The sequence below is a fragment of the Mus pahari genome, chromosome 9 (genome assembly GCF_900095145.1).
Source record: "Mus pahari chromosome 9, PAHARI_EIJ_v1.1, whole genome shotgun sequence".
Classification (NCBI taxonomy): domain Eukaryota; kingdom Metazoa; phylum Chordata; class Mammalia; order Rodentia; family Muridae; genus Mus; species Mus pahari.
The window spans coordinates 56,667,772-56,691,522 of record NC_034598.1 but is presented as its reverse complement, the minus strand read 5'-3'; the positions used below and the strand labels follow the sequence as shown (position 1 = coordinate 56,691,522).

The following is a 23,751-nucleotide window of genomic DNA, read 5'->3' as shown; positions in this document are numbered from 1 at the left end:
ATAGCTGATTCCAGAAGAGGAACAGGAAACATTCAAGGCGCATAGGCAATACCGTGTACTAGGAAATACAGAGCCTGTCAGTACACATGGGTCCTCGAGAAAGCACCATGGGTTAACATGAAAAACACCGAGCCTTTTCGAAATGCAAATGCCTTTGAGCATTGGAGAGAATACCAAAACACTTGAGCTCAACCAATATGGGACGCTCCATAGGACTAAGTAATTTTCTGTTCTGAAATTGAATTAGCATTCGCTCTGCCTCTCGTGTACTAACTGCGTTAATCAGACAATGCTAATTGAAGAACATGTTCTGTTTTTCCAGAGTAATTCTAGCTAATAAGAAAGAAGAGTGGCAGGACCAGGCAGGAGGAGGTGACTCTTGGCAACCTCAGTGAAGTTACTGAGTCAGATGCAGGTGTCTGTTGGTGAACTAGGAGACAGGACATAGATTGATGGGGATGTGTGATGTCATAGGAAGCTCCTTTAGGACCTATGGTCTATACTTTACCAAACACCAGAGCCAATTGCCACTTAAAGAGATGTTGAGATAGAAGACTATTCTACAGGCTGGAGAATGCAACCCCAGCGATGTAGCTAGTGGCTTTCCCCATGCCCCCCAAGTTCTCACTTCGTGTGGTTTCAATTGCCTGTGGCCAACTGTAGTCTGAAGGTCTTAAATGGAAAACTCCCAAAGCAGAACATTCTTCAGACTGTGAAGATCACACCCTACTCAGTATCGTGGTGAAATCTCACACCCGCCCACTTGAGATGTGGGCCCTTCCATTTCCCAGCCTACCCATACCCCAAACCCATCTTGCCCATTAGTGATTAAGTAGTCATCTCTGGTGGCTAATCTTGGTCATTAACTTGACACACAAGAGGGAACCTCCATTGAGAAATTGCCTCCATCAGATTGGTCTGTGGATGTCTGTGGTACATTTTCTCTATTGATCAGTGATGGGGGGGGCGCCTGGGCTATATAAGAAAGGGAGCTGGGCGGGAGCCTGGCAAAGGAGCCTGCGACCCAGATGGTAGCAGTGTTTGCCTTGCTCTCTGCTTTGGTGGCAGGCTCCAGGCCCCTGCCTTGAGTTCCTGTCTTGGATTCCCTCAATCAGGGTCTATAACTTGTAATACAAATGAACCATTGTCTTAGTTAGGGTTTTATTGCTGTGAACAGACACCATGACCAAGGCAACTCTTCTAAGGACAATATTTCATTGTGTCTGGCTTACAGGTTCAGAGGTTCAGTCCATTATCATCAAGGCAGGAGCATGGCAGCATCCAGGCAAGCATGGCACAGGAGGAGCTGAGAGTTCAACATCTTCATCTGAAGGCTGCTAGCAGAATACTGGCTTCCAGGCAGCTAGGATGAGAGTATTAAAACCCACATTCACAGTGACACACCAACTCCAACAGGGCCAAAACTTTCTAATAGTGCCACTCCCTGGGCCAAGCATAGACAACCCATCACAACCGTTGTATCAGATCAACTGTGAGGGTATCGATGTGTTTGTGGCTAGCATTTGATGCTCTCCCTGTGTGGTCTCAGGCATCCTCAGGGTCTTGGAATGAAATCTCTCCCAGATTAGGGGGCTCCTGTAAGTCAGTAGCACTAGGGAACAGGGATGGGCATGTGCCTGGGACAAGAGGAAAGACAGAGCCTATCACAGAGGCAATGAGCGGCCCTGGTTGGGATCCTATTGATTTAATAAGCTTTCCTGGGCTGAGAAAGGTGGTTCAGTGGGAGAAGTAGTAGCCCTTGCAAATCTAAAGCCAAGTATGGAGGTGGGTAGCAGAATGGAGGCTCCCTGGAAACTCGTGGATCAAGTATCCTGATAAACACAGCATCAACTCCATCTCAGAAACAAAGTGGGACCAGGTAGATGAGAGCTAGCAACCACTGTAGTCCTCTGACCTGCGCATGCGCCCTGTGGCACATTCACATCCACAGTCACACAGAGAAACATGTACACACACACATGCACTGGAAAACTTTTTTGAGAAAATGGGGGAAACTATAAACTAGGTACAGTTGCTGGAAAACAAGTAATGAAGGCCAATTGTATCAGAATTAATAACATTCAGGGTCTCTATAAAACCATGTGTTTCTGTCCTATAGCTACTTCCTATGTGTGCTCCATCTAATGTTCTAGAACGAGTATAGTTTTTATTCGTAGTAATTGACACCTGCCATTTCCATGCTTCTGGGGTACTGTTACAACAGTTCGATACATGTATTCAATGTGTGATGACCACATCAATATAATTAAGCGTTGCTCTCTCCTCAAGCATTATTTCTACGTGATGGCAACCTTCAGAGTCTTCCAATTCTTTTGAGATGTGCAACGCATTGTTGTAGTCTCTCCCGACTCCACAGAACTCTGGAAGCCGTTGGCCCTGTCTATTTATTTATGCACTGGTGACTGCCTGTTGATGTCAGACCTCAGCTGTTGTGTCCAGTTTATTCTAGCTAAATATGGCACTGGGCATACTTTCTATGATAATTTCATTTTCTTTGAGAAGCCAGAATTAGGATTGTATGGTAACAGAGTCATAGATGTGAGACCAGGGGTGCTTCTTCACCCTTTTGCTCCCAAGTAACGATAGGGCATTTTTATGCCTCTAGCCCATTTTAGTTCTTGGATATTTGTCATGGAGACCTAATAAATTTATTGACAAGCTACAGGCACCATGCTGAGCAGATATTCATCTATTCTAATAATGCTGTATGGCTACTACTTACCAGCATGTGGGCCTTTGCCTGCAGTCTGATTTCTTCCCCTGCTCACTCTGTTCCCTGTGTATCCTCATGACTCCCCTGATGATCTGCCTGTGACAAATCCAACCTGGTCCTTGGGATTCGCTGATTGGGATCAGAAGTCCTGCCCTCTTCTCTTCTGCGCAGCTATAGGCTGAATCTGCTCTTTATTAGCCAATCAGGTGATGGAAAAGAACTTTTACCATAACTGAGATAGAATATGCTCCAAATAGCATGGCAATGCCTAATGTCCAGACTACAACCAGATCTCTGGGCTTAGCAATCACCATTTGAATACACAGCGCACAAAACCATCCCCCAACATAGAGTCCTACTCCCCATTTTTGAGGCACTTTCCTATGATGTGTACAGTGGCTGACGTGATTTTTGTTACCCACCCCCAACAATGTGTGTGATGGGCTCCCCCTTTCTGCCCATCCCTGACACTGTTTCTTTTCCATCTTTGGTGATGACCTTTCTCATTGGGGGAGGGGGGTATGGCTCATCCTGCTTTTAATTTGCACTGCCAGTGACTGATGATGTCTCGTATTCTCTCCAATGCTTGTTAGCCCAGATCCTTAATTGAGAACTGTCAGTTCAGAAGAAAATGATCAGCTCTTTAGAGACAGATACCAAAGTCTGGCATTTGTCAAAAAAAAAAAAAAATCCTGAAGAATTAAAAAAGAAAGTGACTGGAATCAATGTAGCTTGTGACAGTGGCTGCCACTGAGAGACAGACATAGGGAGGCTTGGCGCTCTGATACCTTTACCTTACAAGATACTTGAAGGTGTTTTTTATTATTATAATATAATAACATCTCTCCCTTCCCTGTTCTCCCTTCAATACCTCCCCACTCACCTTCAAAGTCATGGCCTCTTTGTTATTTCATGCAAATAGAGTTAGAGAAGATGGATATATATATATATATAGTTGGTTTGATTGGTTGATTGGTTAGTTGGTTGGTTGGTTTTGACATTAAGATTTCTCTGTGTAGCCCTATCTGTTCTGAAGCTCGCTCTGTAGATCATGCTGGCCTCAAACTCACAGAGATCCGCCAGCCTCTGTCTCCCAAGTGCCTTGATTAAAGGCGTGGATCACCACCACCCAGAGTGTATATCCTTACATATAACCTACTCTGTATACAGTGATGTATACAGTGTCACCTGTGTGCATGCTTTCAGGGCTGACCATTTGGCATGGGCAGCCGACGTTGCACTCTTCCCTGGGAAAAGCCACCTCTCACCGCCCCAGCTCTCCTCAGTTGCCTGTGGTTCTCTTTGTGTAGAGTTGAGGCCCCGTGGGCTTTTCCGAATCCACTTTGTCATGTCCACGAAGTGTCACCAGCACCACTGCCCAGATGTGAGCTGGTATTTTACTATTTTAAAACCTGTTCTTCCAGGGCTTGAGGGGGAGGCTTACTGGGTGAGAGCACTCGAGGCTCTTCCATACGATCCAGGTCCAATTCACCCACATGGCAGCTCACAACCACCTGTAACTCCCGTTCCTAGGGGTCTTGCTCTCTTTTTATGCTTCTGCAGGCACCAGACACCCACATGATGCGCATACGTTCAAACATGCAAAATACTCATACAGATAAAACAAAATGAAACTTTAGAAAAAAATTAATTTTCTCCAATAAATAAATGCAAATATCACCCATTTTGTGGCCAGGGATAAAAACCACAATTACAGAAGATCCTAAATATATTTTTTTGTTTGTTTAGATTTGCAGGGGAGGTTTTTTTGGTTTGGGCAGTGTTGAGATTGACTTTAGGGCCTTGGGCATCCTAAGTAACTACTCGAGCTACACCCACCCAGCCTGAAAAGAGCATTTTAAAGAAACCATAGATTCAATAAAACAGTATAAGGTCAAGAGGTCAGAGCTTTGCAGACAGCGCCCTTGCTCGGAAGGCGTGCTCTGTTGCAAGGTTTCTTTGACCTTGGGTGAGTTTCTGTCCCTCTCTGAGCTTCTGTCTAAATGTCCCGCCACACACACACACACACACACACACACACACACACACACACACACACGACAGTAGCATCCTGTTCCCTGTTGAAACTTCAAGCCTCACAGACATTATAAGAATGAAGTCCAGCTCCTGTTGACAGTGGACCTTCAGTTAGCATGCCTTCACAGTCCAAAGGGTCCCCAGCGTCATCAGTCACCTGGTGGTTGGTGCAGGCTGGCTTCAATATCAAAGATGTGCTCTCTACTCAGGGTCACATAATGTCATCAGTGAGCACCAGCACCTTTCCTGTCCAGCTACGCTGGCACTGGGCGGGCTCTCACTGCAGCGCCTTGGAGTGTGGTTCTTTGAACCCAGAACCAATCAATATGCCTCCCCAGCACTGGCTTGTAAAGCACAGTAGTAGCAAGGGGAGTTGGCTGGAGTGAGGAACAGCAGAAGGGAGCCCTTTCTTGCTGTTCAGCACAAGATGCTACCACGTTGACAGGAGCTTGGTTAGCTTTGAGATAGATCGGTGAACAAGAAGACAACTGCCTTTCTCAAAAAGCTGCATCAGGGTATGTGCCACACAGGCTTTGTTATATATAACAAATACTCATAACAAATCTCATGGTGAGATTTACTTTGGCCAAAGGCAAACTCTTAGTCATGCCACTTAACTCCCCGCACATCACCAGTGCTACGCAAGATGAGGTGTGGATTTTACTAGGTGCAATACACTATGCATGTAGCAGAGCCGCTTCTATGTAAACACTGGGGGCCGAGCAGCCACAAAAGCATCTCCTCCAGGAGGACCTAATTGAGGACTACCTGAGAGACCAAGGATTGCTGGTGCAGACAATGCCAGCCAATCAGGAACTACTGTTTAGAAGAGATGCTTTCTTCGGACCATCAGGGCATAGGTGGAAGGTATAATAGGAGCTTGCTGCAATGTTCAGAGAGCTTACTGTAGCACTTGTCACCTGCTCCCAGAGTCTGTCCTTGACTCTGCGCCAACTTGCCCCTAACCCACAAGGGCAGGTGGGGGCGGGGGGAGCTGTCCAGGGCACAGGCAACATATGCACACACTTCTTTTTTAGAAGGAAGAGGTGTGGTAACAAAACAAAAACGAAGACATGACTCCGTGACTCTCTCCCTCCTTTGTCAGCTCAGGCTAAGATTTTACAGATTCCAAGGATTCCAAGGATGGGGTAGGGGCAAAGCAGCAGGGTTGGTCAGCAGAAGCTGTCCAATGCTGACACTGCAAGTCCACCATGTGGCTATGAAATTAGTTTGTGACGCTCCTTCATCCGAGTAACTTCGGCAGCGGAAGGCTCCCGCTCCACTAACTTTGACATTTTCACACTTTCCAGGTGACCTTATACAAGGACTCTGGCATGGAGGACTTCGGGTTCAGTGTGGCAGATGGCCTGCTGGAGAAAGGGGTGTATGTCAAAAATATCCGCCCAGCTGGGCCAGGTGATCTTGGGGGCTTGAAGCCCTACGACAGGCTCTTACAGGTAAGGCCTCAGCGGAGTCCTGAATCCTTGCCCCTGACCTATAGGCAGCAACTTCCTCCAATGCTCCTGCTCGGTTTAACCCTTTGTTTTACCCTTTGGTCTCCTGTCCTCAAACTATGGAACTACTAGTGGTAAACAGTGGGATGAAGAAGTCTCTTTTGGCTCCCCGAGTGTCCTAGACAATAAGCTCAATGCTGTGGTTTTCATTTGAATGCTCATTCCTCAAATACCAGCCTAGAGCTCTCTGGCCAGCCGGTCTAGCCAAACCACTGAGCTCCAAATCGATACAGAGACCCCATCTCAAAGAAAATAAGGCGGAGAGAGCAATCCAGGAAGATACTGACATCGGCCTCTGAGCTCCACAGCCATGCTCACACACGTGCACGCGTACCTGCCTACAGACAAACATACATCTCTATGAATGTGTGCTGGCAACATACACACACACCACAAAGATAAACAGTATTACCATGGTTGATCACGGACATGGTGAAGAAGCAGCTCTTCACAGGGGAAAACAGGGAGGTATATGTAAGCTGCCTGTTGTGGACCTATCCAGTCCTCCCTAACTTCAGCGCATCCCAACGGGACGTAGTTCATAAGTTAGATCTGTTGCTTCAAGGTGATGTTCCAGCCAGGGCTAAAGATTTCTAGAAGATGGGGGTTAAAGTTACCCATGGTGAGCTTCTAGTCAGAAGTGGGAGAGAACTGTGGGAGGAATTCTGAGCATTAGGAAGCATGGAGAGACAACTGTAAACCGCAGGCCAGTGGCTCCCAACCTTCCTAATGCTACAAGCCTTTAATCCAGCTCCTCCTGTTGTGGCAACCCCCCAACCATAAAATTATCTTCATCGTACTTCATAACTGTTAACTTCGCTACTGTTATAAATAGCAAGGTCAATATTTGTGCTTTCTGATGGTCGCGGGCAACCCCTGTGAAAGAGTCAGTTGACCCCAAGGAGGTCTTGACTCACAGATCGAGAACTCACAGATCCAAACAAGCAGCGTCTAGTCATTCAATCCCCCAAAGCGGGCAAGACTCCCAGATTGAGACTTGCTGCAATAGCAGATCAAAGCAAGCAGAGTATATCATGAGAAACAAGGTTGGGGGCCCCAGATCAATTGGACTTCTCATACTAGAGTAGCCAGCAAGCGTGGGCTAATGGGCAGCGATAGGGAGTTGGGCCTTTGACCTGAAAAATAGTTTAAAGATGAGTTCTTTCAGTTATCTCAATAACAGGAGGCCCTTATGTGGGACACATAGTTATAGAAGAGGCGCTGGTGGGTGGCTCTTGTCCAACCTGTGACCAGTTGATGCTGCCTATGGTCCTTGCTCTCAGAGTCCATGCCTCAGTTCCCCCCACAACCTTGGGAAGGAAGTCAGACTCTGGGAGAAAAGGGTGGAGGGTGTCCCTGGGGTCTTCAGACAGAAAGTGCAAGTATAACATACTTCTTTAACAGTTCAGTATTGCACATTTATGGACAGGGAAAGCACCAAGAGCCAGGAGAGCAGTCCCTTAGTCACACAGACAGGAATGAAGAGGAAAGAAGAGAGATGAGGGGCCTGCCGGATAGCAGTTCTTACCAGGAGACTTGACGTGTGAGGGCCAACATGAGTGGCCCACATGCCTCTACGTGTGGTCCTCTAGCCACCGGCTTGAGACACGAGTGAGGTGTTCTCAGGCCTGGGCAGCCACCTCTGCCACCACTCATTACATCGGAGAAGAGGAGCTAAGACAGGCGGGTGTCCAGTGCAGTAGACTGCGGACAGCCAAGAAGGCTGAGGACTCTACAGTGCCCGGAGGTGAAACTGTGTCTAAGTGCCCAGAACTCGTCCTCAGAAAGGGCTGGAGAGAAGGGGAGTCAGGACCGGAGTTAAATGCAAGGGATCTGAACAAGCGATGCTCCTGGGCTAGGGATACAGATAGCTCCACAGTGGAGTGTTGGTCTAGCATGTGTGACCTCCGAGGTCATTCCCGGGTTAAAAGAAGATTGAAGTTAGGAGTGCCTAGAGCAGGCGTAAGTTGAAGAGGAGGTGGGTTCATCCCTTACTGAGTGAGCTCTGCATCATGGCAGCCAGAAGCATGGTACTACATCCTTGGGAAACCCCTACCCACTGCTGGTCAAAAGCAACGCAACTCCACCACCCTAGGCTTTGTTTTCTTCCACTAGAAACCAGTGTAACGTTCGGCAATGGGAGGCTTTGGGAGAGGTGAACTTCCTGTGGGGACGGGAGGATGGTTGGTGACTTCCTCTTGGACTCGCCACAGGCAGTTGCAGAGGATTAATAGTGAGCCAATAGCCTTGTTGCTATGTGGCCAAACTGAGGAGGAGGGGACCCCTCTGCATGGCCCTCTGGGTTTGGGAACAGTGGCCGCAACAGGGTTGTTAAGACGCCTCTTCTTGGCTCGGCAGGTTAATCACGTGCGGACGAGAGACTTTGACTGCTGCCTGGTGGTGCCCCTCATAGCCGAATCTGGCAACAAGCTGGACCTGGTTATTAGCAGAAACCCACTGGCCTCCCAGAAGTCGATAGAACAGCCGGCTCTGCCCAGCGACTGGAGCGAACAGAACAGCGCTTTCTTCCAGCAACCCAGCCACGGTGGTAATCTAGAGACACGAGAACCCACTAACACATTATAGCAGTACTTTTATAATACAGGACAAAAGACAATATCTACATGGTGCTAAAAACAAAAAACAAATATCAAAAACAAAAAAACAAAACAAAAACCCTTTAAGATTTCTGTGACAGCTGAAGCACAGAGAATCACGTGGCATTAATGCAAGCACAGGGGTCTTTTAAATCTCCCTCATGGCTCATGTTCTCGTCCCTTCCCCTACTAGAAGAGGTTTCTTTTAGGATGGCCACTCTGGTAACTGGTGGGTCCTTCTCTGCCAGGGCCCAATGGTAGAGACTAAAGAAGGCAGCCCATCCCTTCCCCCAGTTAAGATCAGAGGAAACTTTTTTACAATTCACCTTTACTGTCACTTTTTACAGAGAGAAACATCTGTTTGAAAATATTCTCTATGATCATTTCCTGAATGACATAAGTTTCTTCCTATAAAGTCATTAGCGTAAGAACATGATCAACATGGGTTTACAGACAGCTGGCTCAGCTAGGGGAGCTAAGGATGGGTGACCGGCCAGGCCCGCCGCAGCGGGAGGGGCGCAGGTATAGCATTAGACTTTCTTAAAATATTTCTGCAACAATGCACGTAGGAGACCATAATAGGTGGTGGTAAATGTTTTGCCCAAATATAGGAATGATTTTAACTAAGATGTATGCTATTCCCTATGCAACAGATGATCAAACAGGATATGTCTTGTGACCTGTTTTTTTTTTTTTTTTTTCTTCTTCTTTCCCCTTAAGGACACATTTTTTTTCTTTAAAACATAGCTGAAAAATCTCTGATAATGAATTAGAGTGTGTAGTAACACTGAGAATTAGCGATATGATCCTATTTTTAAAGTCCAAGGCTAGAATTTAAGGAGTGAAGAGTCTTAACGAGACGAGATTCACTTTATGGGTAGGCAAATAGAACTCATCCGGCTCACATGTCTGCAGACGGCTTCACCGAGGGGTGCACCGCACAGGGACTTACTGACAGCGGTTGTTCTGAACCATGCCACTTGCTTAACTTGTAAATACATTTTCACAAAGCCCATTGCCAATCACTGTCCCCCCTGAAGCAATAAACCGTGACAGTTGCTTTAAATGTTTGTGGGCAACTGCTTTCATTTGTTCAGATATTTTGAATAGCTACACTAATAACTGTTACTTGGTAAATATTTAAAGGAAAAAAAAATAGATCTGTATATTGATGGTAGAATGTCAAGACAATTCTTTTCCAAACATGTTCATTTTGGTCACTAATACAACTGCACAGGCAAAACATGGAAACACTGTGTCCTTTATTTAAGGGAAATGATTCATCTTTCTTTTTTGTGCAAAGAAATATATGATTTCAAACACATTTCTGAACTGCCAGGGCAAGAAAGTATAGAACAGAATCATGTTAAGAAAAAAAGAAAAAAAAAAAGATCATGAGTCACTTAAATATGTATTTTTGTTTGTAACAAACAAGTATTAAACTGTAAAGTATTTTTGTACAAATTTAATACTTTAATAGCATGGTATCTATCGTCTATGTATGGTTTTGGGGAATTCAAAATTGTTGCAAATATTTGTATGGAAAAAAAAAATCCTCTACCAAATGGAATAAACGGTGATTTTAAAAAGCCAAAATAAAAAAAGAAAGAAAGAAAGAAAGAAATGAGCTGCATGTTTGGTGCGTTGAGTATGATTCCGAGTCCTGGCCTGGGTGCTAGTCAGGGTCCATCTCCACAGCTTCCCAAAGGAAGACAGTGCCTCGGCCAACCTGAAAACCACTCTGGAGAAATGAGAATGAGCTGCGGCGTCAGAGCTGGGTTCGGCTGGAAGCTCCGGTACTCAGAAAGTGGCGCAATTTCCCTCCAGGAAGCCAGCTTCCCCACCTGGGCTCCTGAAGGTCAGTACACCAAAGAACCTACAGAACATGCCTTTCAATGTCCAAGAAAGGCCCAAGGACACATGCACACAGAAACCCGCCTAATTCAATGCCGTGTTCACGTTAGGGGACAAAGAAAGGTGGATCCTAACACACGGGTGCACCATCTGCCATTAGGAACTATGACACGCGTTCTTGGAGGCACACTTGCATTAATTATTAAAATGTCAACTTTATGTTACCTTTTAAACGTGACATGAGTAGTCTCAGCAAGGCTGTGTAAACTCACATTCATTTTTATATAGTTCCATACAGTGCACACAGTGTCACGTTATAAATACCTGACAGTGACCCAACTGAAGCTCTTTTTTTTTTTTTTTGACAAAACCTAAACAATTGTTCATATTTTGATTGCACTAAGTTCTGTGAGATAGAAATCAAGGAAAGGAAGTGTAGTTAGAGCCAATCAGGTAAGTTCAGACAAATGAGAAGTGATATCATATAAAAGACCAAGATTAGGCAGAGCCAATTGATACAAAATGGCTGTTAAAAACACAGTGAAAATAAAATCCACACATCTCAGGTAGTGGTTTTCAAATATAGCAATTAGCTCCTGTGTATATAGTGCTCATGGCCATCCAGAGAGGCCAGCATGTGCAGCAATGTGCAACCCTGACCACTGGTGGCATCCAGCCAGGTGCGCAGCTGTGTTAGAGGACACTTCAGTCTTAATACCCTGCAGGAAACAGCATTGGCCTCACATCCCAGCTGTTAGGGTCCTAGACGTGTACTTTTCCAATGACAGCTTGAAGAATATTGAATTAGGTTAATTATTTGTATTTTGACTCAATACTACAATCACAATATAATACCTTGTTGCTGCCAGGTGTGGAGGAACATGCCCTTAGGCCCAGCACTCTGGAGGCAGAGGCAGACAGATCTCTGTGATCTATATAGTGACTTCTAGGCCAGCCAAGGGCTATGTAGGGAGACCCAGTTACATATAATGTGTTTCATTGTGTCTTAAGGAAAATAAGCTAATTTAAATTTCTTCTTGATGAGGTTAAAGCTATGAGTCCTATCCTCTCAAATACAGCTCTAGTTGAGGATGTTTTCTGTCTACTAGTTTGATAGTTATCATTCCCTCCACCCTGCCTACCAACCTTTGTTGATTACCAGGAGCCCTCACTCCCACGTGACTTGGGAGTAAGGCACAGACTCCGCCAGTCCTACACCTGTGCCCATCACTTGTTCCTAAATGCTGAGCTGAACAGCTGCCCATTGGGAAATCCAGATAGAACATGAGACTCTCTTCCCCAAGATCCCTAAACCCTGGCTAACCCTCCATGTCAGCCAGAATAAAGCACTCCTTAATGGACCTTCTGAGGAGAAAGGAAAATACAAGTGGAAATTAATAAACTCTTAATGATTAAAGCAACAGAGAGCAGTCCGTGAAAACTTTAAAAGTATCAATAAGGGGGCTGGAGAGATGGCGCAGCAGTTAAGAGCACGCACTGTACTTACCATCCATCACCCAGGTCAGACAGCTCACAATGCCTCTGGCCTCATATTCATACACGCATACACACACACACACACACACACACACGCACATGCACTCACGTGCATATACCCACACACAGACATACACACATGCACTCACGTGCATACAGACATCCATATACACTGTACTCATATGCATATACACACACACACATGCACACACACACAAACATACATGCAATTAAATATAATAAAAATAAATATTTTGGAAGCCTCAACAAATTTCATAAACTATCAGCTAGACCAGCCAGAGGGGGAGGAGCTCTCGAGGAAAGCTTTGCTATCGGCCACAGCAGACTGTACACCCGACTTAGAGAATCATCAGACTGCAACCCATCCTACAGAAACAACATACAGTAAGGACGGTTTTGATCACGGGTTAAGCAGCAGGTGAAACAGGCAAACTCCTCAAGATACAAACTCTCAAAGCTGAGCCTCTGTAACACAGACAGACTTGGATACGGAAGAGAAAACCCAGACCTACAGTAAGGAGATGTGATTAGAAACCTTGAAACATTCTACAGAGCAAAGCCCAAATCCAGCCGTCGTCACTCGATTCATCCAAACAGCTCCCGAGGAATAAGCATCAGTCCTTTACAAACCAGAAGGGCGTGGAAGAGCAGTCGACTTGTTCTATGTGGCCAGTACACCCGAATGTCAAAACCTGACAAAGGAAACTACATACAGACTTCCAGCTCCTGTGACTACAGACACAGCATCCTCAGCAGGACCCTGTGAATGGAAGCAGCGCCCAACTAAACCAGGAGCAGACCTGGCAGACTACTGCAGGGATGCGAAGTTGGTTTAAAGTCCAAAAACCTAAAACCAGTATAAAACTAAAATCAGCGTAATCTACCATATTAGTACGACGAAGGCTCAAACTACATTGATATTGGGAAAAGACTTACACCCTCTCCCTTGCCCAAGGCCTGTGTGTTAGAGGCTTGCCCTCCAAGGTGGTCCTCCTGGGAAGTGCTGTGGACCTTTTGAAGGCAAGGCCTTGAGGAGGTCTTTCAGTGACTCTGGGGCCATGTCCCAGTTGTTCATGAGCTGAGTAGTCTGCAGTTGTATACACTGCCACCATGAATCAAAGTGAACTTTCTCTTCATAAGGTCATCGCTTCACATGGCATTAGAAAACCAACTGATATGCCTTACTATCCGGAGCCCAGCAAGGATTACACTCCCATCCCTTCTCTACAACAGTGTACTCAGAGGCTCTAGCCAGGACAGTAAGGCAAGAGAACACCAAAACGTGCATATGGATTGGAAGGAAAGAATTAAAACCATGTCTGCTTGTAGATGAGACGGTCGTATACAGAAAATCCAGAGCAAGCCACCAAAATCCTACTGATAGCAACCAGTTCAGCAAGATCAGTATACGGAAAAAACCCACTTGCTTCTATAGAGTAAGCAGCAGCCAAGCAAAACTTAAGACAAGGGCTGAGGAGACGACATTGTTAAATGCTTGTCATGCAAACATGAGTGTTTGTTTTCAAGCCCAGCATAGAACCATATGCTTGTAATCCCACTGCTGGAGAGGCGGATGCGCCAATTCCTGAGGCTCACTGGATAAGCCAGACAGGCCAAAGCAGTGAGCTTCAGGCAACCAAGAAAATCTAAAAAAAAAACAAGCAAACAAAAAGCCAAGGTGGAATGGCACCCGAGGAACACCCGAGGTTGACCACGGATGGGCCTCGTCCACATGCCAGTGGGCTTGCTCACCTGGTCAGAGACAAGAGCGAACACAATCTGATAATATCAACAAGAATATAATTCAAAAAATAAACCTAGTTTAAAAGGATTACGTAAATAAATGTAGAACTATAAGACATAACACTCTAAAACTACAGAGGTAGTTTTGACACCAATGGAGAACATCCTTGTAGAGCCTAAAAGTCAGTATTAAAAATAAGGGCAATCCACAGCCCTAACATGTTTCTACAGTACAAGCTCCATCAAATTTCCAGCTGGCTTCTTCAAACAGCAGCAGCAGCAACAACAACAACCAACAACCCTGGAAGCCAAAGTTCATGCAGAAATGCAGGGAATCCAGGGTATGATTTTAATGCCAGCACCTCTAAGGCAGAGGCAAGAGGACCTATCTTGACATGGAGGCCAGCCCTGTCTACATAGCAAGTGCCAGGCCAACCAAGGCTAGATAGTGAGGCTGTGCCTCAAAAGAAACTACAAAACCCAAGGTAACTAAATCAGCCTTGAAAAAGACCAGCAAAGTTAGAGGCCTTGGGGTTGATTTCAAATTGTACAGTGCTACACTCTACAGTAATGGCATCAGCACGATGCCACAGTGCCAAGGTGTGGGATAAAACTGAGAAGCCACCAACACACCTCACACATGCCAATGATTTGTGACCGGGCTATAGAGAAAACTCAGTGGGGGGAGGAACAATCTTTAAGAGACAGAGCTCAAACAGTTGGATAGCCACGTGCAAAAGATGACACAGGACCCCTCTCAGTCTACACAGGGGCTAAGTGAAAGTTTATCTAACATCTAGACATGAATGCAAAAACTATTAAAGGCTTAGAAAAACAGAAGTAAATCTTCATGGCTTTGGACGGGCCACGGTTTGTTGTCCATAACACGAAAACCACAAGCAACACGATGTCTGATGATAGACATGACTGGAATTAAAAATATGCCCTTCGATGTAAATTTTCATAGAATGAGAAAAAATGCTGGTCACGTTATTTTTTTAAAGGACTATATGTAGACTATATAAGGAACTCTCAGAGTTTGATATTAACTTAATATAAAAAGTCAAAAGGTAGGAATAGATATTTCTCCAAAGATATATTAAAGATCAGTAAATATATGAAAGCTATTCCACATCTTTAGCCATAAGGAAAATACAAATCAAAATCAGAATGAAATGGTACATCTTACTCCTAGGATGGGTATACTTTAGAAGTCAGTTGAGAGTGGGGGTGGAACAGGAGGAGCAGGAGGAAGAACAGAAGGAGGAGAGGAGGAGGAGGAGGAGGAGGAGGAGGAGGAAGAGGACTGAGGAGACAGGTCAGAGTAAGATCCCTTGCTGCACAAGCCAATGAGCTGAGGTCAAATCCCCAGAGCCCATGTAAAAGCCCGACCTGGAACCCCAGTGTGAGGAGACAGAACAGGAGGCTCACTGGAGCTCACTTGCTGGTCATCAGCCTAGTTCTGGGTCACTGACACACCCTCACTCAAGATTAAAGGGACAGAGCAGAACACTCAACATGTTCCTTCATGATCCAACAGATGCACGCACCCTCACAACAAACACACAGGTACACATGGACCATACACATACATCATATTCATACACAGACACTATTATATACATGTGCATACACACATATACACATACTCCAGATAAACACACATACATATATACCACATACATACACCATATTCACACAGATAGCACACACATGCACACACATATACCAGGTACACACACAGGTACAGATATACCATACATATGCACCGTATTCACACATAGATAACATACACATATACACATGCACACACATAAACATTTACATTTGAATACATCAGATACAAATACTCATGTACATGTATGCCATATATACCATATTCACAGACACCATACATACATGTACGCACACACATATGTATAAATATACCGTATACACACTATATTCACACACATGCACGTACACATGAGCACATTTGGAGAAACTGGAATTCTCATAACTACCAATGAGAATGAAAAATGCTAACTGCTTAAGAGTCTAAGGCAGACTTACTCCATGACCCAGCAGTTCCACTGGCATAACCCCAAGAAATGAAAATATATTCTTACCCACAAAAACGTTTGCTGGAGAGTTCAGAACAGTATTCATTACAATGGCCAGAGGAGAAACCGCCCTGATGTCAATCCATTAATGGAGGGATAAACTCTACACTCAATATATCCATGCAAAGGAGAAGTATTTAGCAATGAGTGTGCTGAGCTACCAATATATTACTGATAAAATGTGGGTGAAATCTAAATAATATTGTTAGGGGAAAAAGGTCCAAAAGAACCTCATTCTGTATGGCTTCGCTTAGAGGAACTGTGCATTATAGGCAAGTCTACAGAGACAAATCCATTAGCTGGAGTGGGTGAGTATGCCTGATGGGGTGCAGGCTTGGGGGTTAACAAAATGCCCTAATGTTGACTGTGATGACCGCTTCACGATTCGCTGACTTTACTAAAAGCTACCGAATTGTGCTCTTTAAGTGCGTAAATTGTACAGAATTCTATCTCAACACTATTAATGTTAAGTCAATGAGTACTTTTTATTTTACCATCGGTCTTAATTCCTTGTGTTATTATAAAAGAAAACTACAGACTGGGAGATTTAGTAAAAGAATAGTGGATTTATTTCTCGCAAAGGCATATCTCAGAAATACTGCAGATCAGTCCCTGGGCACCCGCAATAAAAAAAGCATTACAATCAGCTGAGTCACATGACTAGTTTTGTTTGTTTACTTCCCGATACATATAAGTTATGTTTAGGACCAGGAATGAAATTCAACAGTAAAATGCTGTCTTAGAAGGAATGAGACCTTGGCTTCAGTCCCAGCACAAAAAAGAAGGGAGAAAGATGGAAAAACTGTCTCTACTACTCTGCCAGTCCAAGAGATAAGCAACAGAGTATATAAAAACACAGGCATGTGTGACACTCGCTGGAAGCTTTCATGGCCTGAGCTATTGAAGAGAGGTAATTGATAAGCAACCTACTGAGAACTGTAATAAGAGGAACGGAAAGACAAGGTACACCTAGCGCCAGGTGTCCGCACCCCCACAGCTACAAAATGCCCAAGAGAACTCAAGACGGCCAAAAGCTACTTTTACCAGGCATCTACACCCACAGTAAAAACCCACACAGGTTTGGGGGACACGTTCAAGCCACAGTACCACTAGGTAATAAATATTTTAAAACCAATCTGCTTTAAGAGAAAGTCTCCCTACAAAGGGATATATGCAAAACTTACTCCCAGCTCAGAAAGGCATATCCAAGCCCCAAGTATGGCGAGCCCCAGGCGCAGGGATGGAGTGACGGCCACAGCATCACAGCAAGGATGTTGTGGCAAACAGCATCCTTGACTGTGTTACAATCAACAGCTACAATCAGTCCACCTTTTGCTGTTCAGTGTGCTGGCAAAGGGGGTCTGCAATGATCACATGGCACTATCACAAAACGTCCAGCAGCCCCTAAAACGGGAGTGTTTTAAGCATAAGGCATCTTTTCCCCTAACCGTGTCCCCTGCTAACTGTTCTCACAAGGACAGAGGCTGAAATCATCATGGTTTTCTTGGTTTGGGTGATTTTAGAATACCTCCTTTTTAAAACTCAGATTTAAAAATATAAAAATTTTATTTTGGGCCATGTGCCCAAAAGTACAAATGCCCCAGACCATAAAGCCCGGTGACAGCTGTCTTCTCAGAGTTTGAAACTTTGGAGCTAAAATGTTTATCTTGAGTTGGGAGGAAAAAAAAAATGTCTTGATCAATATGAAGTAAGCTTGATCAATATGAAGTAAGCTTTTTTTCTCTGCTTTGAGGTTTTTGGTGGTGGTGGTGGTATGGGCTGAGCAGGGTCTTGTGATGTTGTCCAGGCTGGCCATGAACACAGGATTCTCACATTTCTGTCTCCTGATTGCTGGGCTCGTGGGCGTGATCCACCACACCTGGCTTACCTGTTTCTTGATTTTTGGTGGGTTTAAAAAGCTGTCTGGGAGTTAGGGTATTCAACCTCAGATTCCGCATTATAGAAGACACTTGTGGGGATGGTTCTTCAACCTGTTTGAAAATAAGAACAAAGTCACTTTTATAAAAAAAAAAAAAAAAAAATTCCTGATCAACCAACCATTCACATGTCCGTACCCCATGACCGAGTCTGAGGAGGAAATGAAGCATCCCTCATGATCCTTGAAGGTTTGAGCAACCCAGCAATGGGCTGTCTGCTCTCTAGAGGATTATGTCTGCCTCTGCCTACTGTGGCATCCCCTGTACCTAGCTAAGGGCCTGACCTGGAGAAGTCGCTGTGCATTGCCTAAATACAAGCATCTGACCTCTGAAAGTAGTGCTAGGGCTTACTCGATAATTGGGAGCAAGACACAGAATTCAAGGAAGGTTCACTGTGCAAATGTTAAGAATTTCAAGATGATGCAAGTTGCTAAGCCAGGCTGCACACCTATGAAGACCTCTCTTTTGTGGTACATGAAGCATGGCAGTGCCAGGACCATACTCTTCATGCTTCTGGTGACACCTGAGCAGCAGACACTGGGACAGTACGATCCTCAGTTGTCACAGGAGAAAGGATAAGAAACGCCATACATCTTCCACAGTGCTCTCTCTATCTGTGCATTTCAGAGTCGGACTATGGTTAAACAATCGTACCAACATGCCTGGACTTCCGGGAACCTGGACTTAGTCACCCCTCCCTACCCCCATCATGCTAAGTGTTCCCATGAAGGCACTACTTACATGAAATATATTTAAGCTGGTGAACTCTTAAATGAGGACTATCTGCTGTGTGGTGGGCGCATCTCACCCAGGCATTTGAAAGCCTGACCGGGAATAAGCCCTTCCCTCCCGAGGAAGGCCTCCAGGCTGCTGGCTTTCAATCTCACCCTGCACCGGCATCTACATTTGATCCTACATACATCACACCTGCAGCTCTGCACAACCGCTTGAATGGACTCCTTCCCAAGAAGTCTTCGCTGACAGACACTCAGATGGATGGACAGACAGAACGGGCAGATGATGATTCTGTCTCCCAGAGGACTTACACTAACTCGGGGGCTAGCCTTCCCTCAGTGACCGTCTATCTAGCTTGCTTTTCGTGTTACAATGTGAATTTTGTAAAAAAAATATTTGGGGGGGGGGGATTAACTGTTTTATCTGATACACTTGGCAGTGTTCGCTCAGTTAATTTGCATCAAAGAGTCCCTTTTCAGAGCAGGCAGTAGGTAATGTCAACATTTCCGTGTAGGATCTGCTTTTCAAAACCCAGAGCCAAGGGGGAGGAGGGTTAAAGCAGTGAAGGCCAGGGGTATTCAGTTGGTCGTTACTGTCACGCAGACCACAGTGGCATTTGGACCAGTGATGAGCGATATAGAATACAACGCTAGTCCCCTAGGATCAAAATGTGTGTGAAGGGCTGCGGCACTAGGGAGGTTGAGAACCACCGATTTGAAGTGTGACCCACTTATAAACATTGTCCTCACCATGAAAGAGCATATGCTGCAGCGTCACGGTGCTCAGTGGTGCTGGGTGTATAGCACCAAGGAGCCACCATAACCATGGCGACATCTGCCCAACTATGGGACAGCTGCCTACGGAGGCGTTTCTCAAAATGTATCCCCTTTCAAAAGTGATATGTTCACCTAGAGCTATGGAAGTGCGTCTGTGTTTTACCAGTCCCGGAGGTCTGATTTCTGTTTCCTCGTTTGCAGGGACCCCCGGAGATGCTGTATACTTTTGGCAAAGCCTCTGAGAAAGAGCGTCATCCTCCTCCCATGAACAAACTCCGGGCTGATGTCACCATGCGAGGATGAGAGGCGGCAGCACGCCGCAGCCCCCAATCTCACGCTTACCTTCACAGATCTGCAACGCAGGCCTTTGGTCCAAGCGGGAAGGCTCCAGCAGACTCGGGCCTGGGGCTGAGGAGCACTGCCATTTTCTCTTTGTGCCACCATGTAAAGTCAGAGCCCTCCTCCCCTCCCCCAATGTTGGTGAGAAGAAATATAACTCAAGAAACTTGTTTTGGAGGTTCTTTCTTTACACCTGTCCCTTGACTGCTCCAGTCAAAAGCCTAGCCCCACGGCCTTGGCAAGCTCACCTTTCTGGGGTGGGGGTGGGAGATGAAAATGTCATATTAAATGTCATTCTCATCTGCACTGGGGTGGAGGATTAAGGCTTACTATCACCAGAGATTCTTCCATTCCCCATAAAACTCGACACTTAAACCCTTCTTACTGATTCTGATTGCTGATACCTGGAACTGTCACGTGCAACCCAACCCCAGCTGGCCTAATCCATCTGTGGGACGACCCGCCAGCTCTGCCCTTCAGCCTTTCAGCATCACTTTTCCTTCCCTGTTGGAAACACCCTACTTTCAGCCTAATCGCTGGGTCCTGGGTTTCTTCATGCTAGGAACTTATTAGCTCATTTCTCCCTAATCGCCATCCATCACACTGAGGTAAAGGTCACTTCCTTGAATTTCAATTCACAAGCACTTAGACTCCTTGGAAGACCCTCTGTCCATCAGTCCTGACTACTCCACCCCCATATTCGCAGCCCTAACTCATTTGAATCCCACGCTCTCCCAGTGGCCACACAGCTGAACTCTATCAGGCAGTCTCTTAGAGAACCTGCTACAGGTTCCATACCTGTTTTGGGTAATGGACATGAGTGTCACACTTTGGAACTTGGGCAGAATCATTAGCAATTGCTCCTCTTAACTGGTCTCCACTGAACCCCACCTAGCGAATCTATGACAGGTCCATTAGTCAATCAGTACTCTTGCCCTGAAACCACATTTGGAAGTCATTTATAAACGCCATCTCTAAGTGTAGCACCCATTACTGCCTACTGGAGGAAGGAGGAAGACTGTATTTCCTCAAACAAGGTCTTCCTGTGTCTTTTTCATCTCAGTTAATAGCTCTGCTGTTTCCCAGTTTCAGGCAGAGAGCAGAGAATCATTTGGGATTGTTCCCTTTTGCCTTCTTCCCCTCTAGTAACCCAGTGGACAGTTAAACATCTCTAAACTATAGAAGTCAAAGGGGAAGAGATAGGAACAAAACAATGATTCCTTTAGTGAATTAACGAACCAAACAGCAGACTGATGGATGTTAAAAGGTAAGAGTGAGACATCACAGGGTTCTGGGAGAGCCACATGCAGACTGAGAAGCCCACCAGTGTGCACTTAAGGCACAGGAAGCCTTTAGACAGAGGGATTGAGTTGAACCCCCAAGGCATCAGTATATGAGGAGCATGGCAGGAACGCATCCAAGGGCAGACAGTTGATCCTCCAGTAAGACAAGGACCCAAGCCAGGACAGCCAAGGCAGAGTGGGGAAAAAAAATCACTTCTCAATAACGCTACAACCCTAGAGTATGGAGACAGGGTCGGGATGATATGACTGAGACTTCAAGCTGTGAGACGGGGAGAGAGGGGATTGAGACGGGGAACGAAGAGAGAGATGGGAGGCTGTGCTTCCGAATGGCTGATTTCTAGGAGCAAAGATCAAAGACATATGAAGGAATTGGTTGCTGAATGCTCTTCAGTGAGTCCTCAAGGTACTCCCATACTCGCAAGTCGTCAGCACAAGATCGGTGTAGAGTCACTTACCCAGAGTTCCCTGCAGCCACTGAAGCGGGCCAAGGGGATGGGTGAAACTGTCACTTGGGGGAGACATCTCAATTAGGGGATGTGTGGGAGAAGGAGGGAGGAATGGAGCACTGTGAAGGTGCTTCTCCATCAGATTAGATAAGGTCACGTGAACGGAGAGAAAGAGGACCGAACCCATAGCAACAGTTAAACTAGAGGCCAAGCGGGAGCCGAGAGCGAGACCTAAGGAAAGGCTCCAGAAGCCTTCGAGAAGACCAGAACCAACCAGTGCAAGGGAGCTGTGGAGATACGGAGGGGTTGTGGCCTGTGATGCCAGGGGTAACTGACAAGGAAGAAGATGGGAAGGCAGGCACAGAGTAGCAGCCATCAATCAGTGGACGCTGTCTAGAGAGGCAGCCTCAGGAGAAGAGCTAGCTCCAAGTGGGCACAGGGGGGCACTTTGTTAGATGCGAGACGTCAGCTGCCCGATACACTAGCAGAAGTATGCATGGTCCCGTCCAGGCACACTGCAGTTGGCAAGGGCTAAAGAAAGCATGAATACAAGGGAACATGGCTCCTACCATACGGAATTTACTGGGGCTTTCTTCGTCAAGTGGGAAGCCATCACTGGTTCTTTTGGAGCCTCTGAACTGTGCTGATTCCTCATCTGTATCCATGTCATCGTTAACAGAAGTTGACAGCCATCTTTCAACGCCTCTGGCACTGTCTGCAGTGGCTTTGTTGTCTGGGGTTCTACAGAGGGGTGACGCTGGAGGCCGGGTGTCAGGTCTTCCTCCGACTCGAGGGCTCGAAGGCTGGGATGCGAAACCTGTTGAGGGTGTGCAGCTGCCGGAGAGCTTCTTCTGCAAGAAGTGTTTCAAACGTGTCTGCCTGGGGAAACTGCGCTTCCGGATGGCACTCCTGAGCTCAGACTCTTGCGCGATAATGTACACTCTCGAGCGGCCCCGGGTCACCGCAGTGTAAACATGTTGCCAGTGCTGGCGGCCTGCCTTCCCCACGACATAGACCACTGTTTTCTCCTCGGACCCCTGAGAGGCAAAAACCAGTGTGAGGGCGCAACACAGGAGCTCAGCAGAAAGGAGTGACACCGGCACGAGGCTTACTGGGTGAATGTCAGTGAATAGCCAGACCTTTGACAAAAGCCTGGCATCCGGGTCAAGCCTCACAAGCCAGGCTGGCAGACACAACAGAGAAATCATGGAGACCTTGTCTCAAACTAATGGAAACCAAGGCCTCACAGCTGCTCTGACCTCCATGCATGCACAGTAGAAACAGCACACATATATTCATACACACACACAGACACACACACACAGACAGACAAAACTAAAAGAGAAAAGTGTTGAGTGTGTGCTAATGTCCTTCTACCTGGCTGGTGTGTCCGTATCCACCCATCTCCTAGAATCCATTTTATCTACTATCTCAGAACTCACATTTGCTAAGTTTGTTACCAACATTAGGTCCCACAGGGTCACAACTAGCTTGTGGTAACCAAAACAAACTCTGGGGGCCAAAAGGAGTGCTACATTTTCCCTAACTTTCAAAGACTTTGAAATAACTGTACAGACCTATGTGTAAATGTGTTTCACTAAGATTACCAATGATGGTAAATGAAATAGCCAATAATAGGAGACTACAGAAATATGTATAGACAACATGTATGCATGCATCAAAAGATCATTAAACAGACACACACACACACACACACACACACACACAAACACACTTGCACACATGCACACAAAGATTGGCTAGACACATTGGGACACCCTGAGCTATTTCCATCTCCTCTTTAAACCTGTTGTTCTCAAATAAGATTAAACAAATTATAAGGGAGCTGTTTACAAAATTGGAGGGAAAGCATACATTTGTCAAAATACCAAGAGAATAGCAAGGTCCACCAACAAAGTTAATAAAGCCAAAAATAAACAAGATGTAAGATGACACCCTTTGTTTAAACCTTGAAAGCAAGAAAATATATAGAAGCCGGGCGTGGTGGAGCACACTTTTAATCCCAGCACTCGGGAGGCAGAGGCAGGCGGATTTCTGAGTTTGAGGCCAGCCTGGTCTACAAAGTGAGTTCCAGGATAGCTAGGGCTATACAGA

At 45.7% G+C, this 23,751-nt stretch overlaps 2 protein-coding genes across 20 annotated transcripts in view; one reads left to right on the top strand and one right to left on the bottom strand.

Annotated features, from left to right (window-relative positions):
* Grip1 (glutamate receptor interacting protein 1) overlaps nucleotides 1-20,056 on the top strand; it is a 611,271-nt gene extending 591,215 nt beyond the window's left edge. For 7 of the 17 annotated variants that reach the window (XM_029542447.1, XM_029542444.1, XM_029542445.1 and 4 more), the window contains 3 exons: nucleotides 6,082-6,228; nucleotides 8,644-8,833; nucleotides 19,749-20,006. In XM_029542447.1, the coding sequence (XP_029398307.1) occupies nucleotides 6,082-6,228; nucleotides 8,644-8,833; nucleotides 19,749-19,789 (378 nt within the window). In that variant the 3' untranslated portion in view covers nucleotides 19,790-20,006. Of the gene's footprint in view, nucleotides 1-6,081; nucleotides 6,229-8,643; nucleotides 10,741-19,748 lie in introns of those variants that run through there. The other 10 variants (XR_003844501.1, XR_003844500.1, XM_021205771.2 and 7 more) reach the window with 6 other exon arrangements.
* Nucleotides 16,670-23,751, bottom strand: part of Helb (DNA helicase B) — a 30,673-nt gene continuing 23,591 nt past the window's right edge. For 2 of the 3 annotated variants that reach the window (XM_021205777.2, XM_029542450.1), the window contains exons 12-13: nucleotides 22,206-22,673; nucleotides 17,842-18,090 (exon numbers count right to left, since the gene is read on the bottom strand). In XM_021205777.2, coding sequence (XP_021061436.2) covers nucleotides 17,929-18,090; nucleotides 22,206-22,673 — 630 coding nt within the window. In that variant the 3' untranslated portion in view covers nucleotides 17,842-17,928. Of the gene's footprint in view, nucleotides 18,091-22,205; nucleotides 22,674-23,751 lie in introns of all 3 variants that reach the window. The other variant, XM_029542451.1, reaches the window with a different exon arrangement.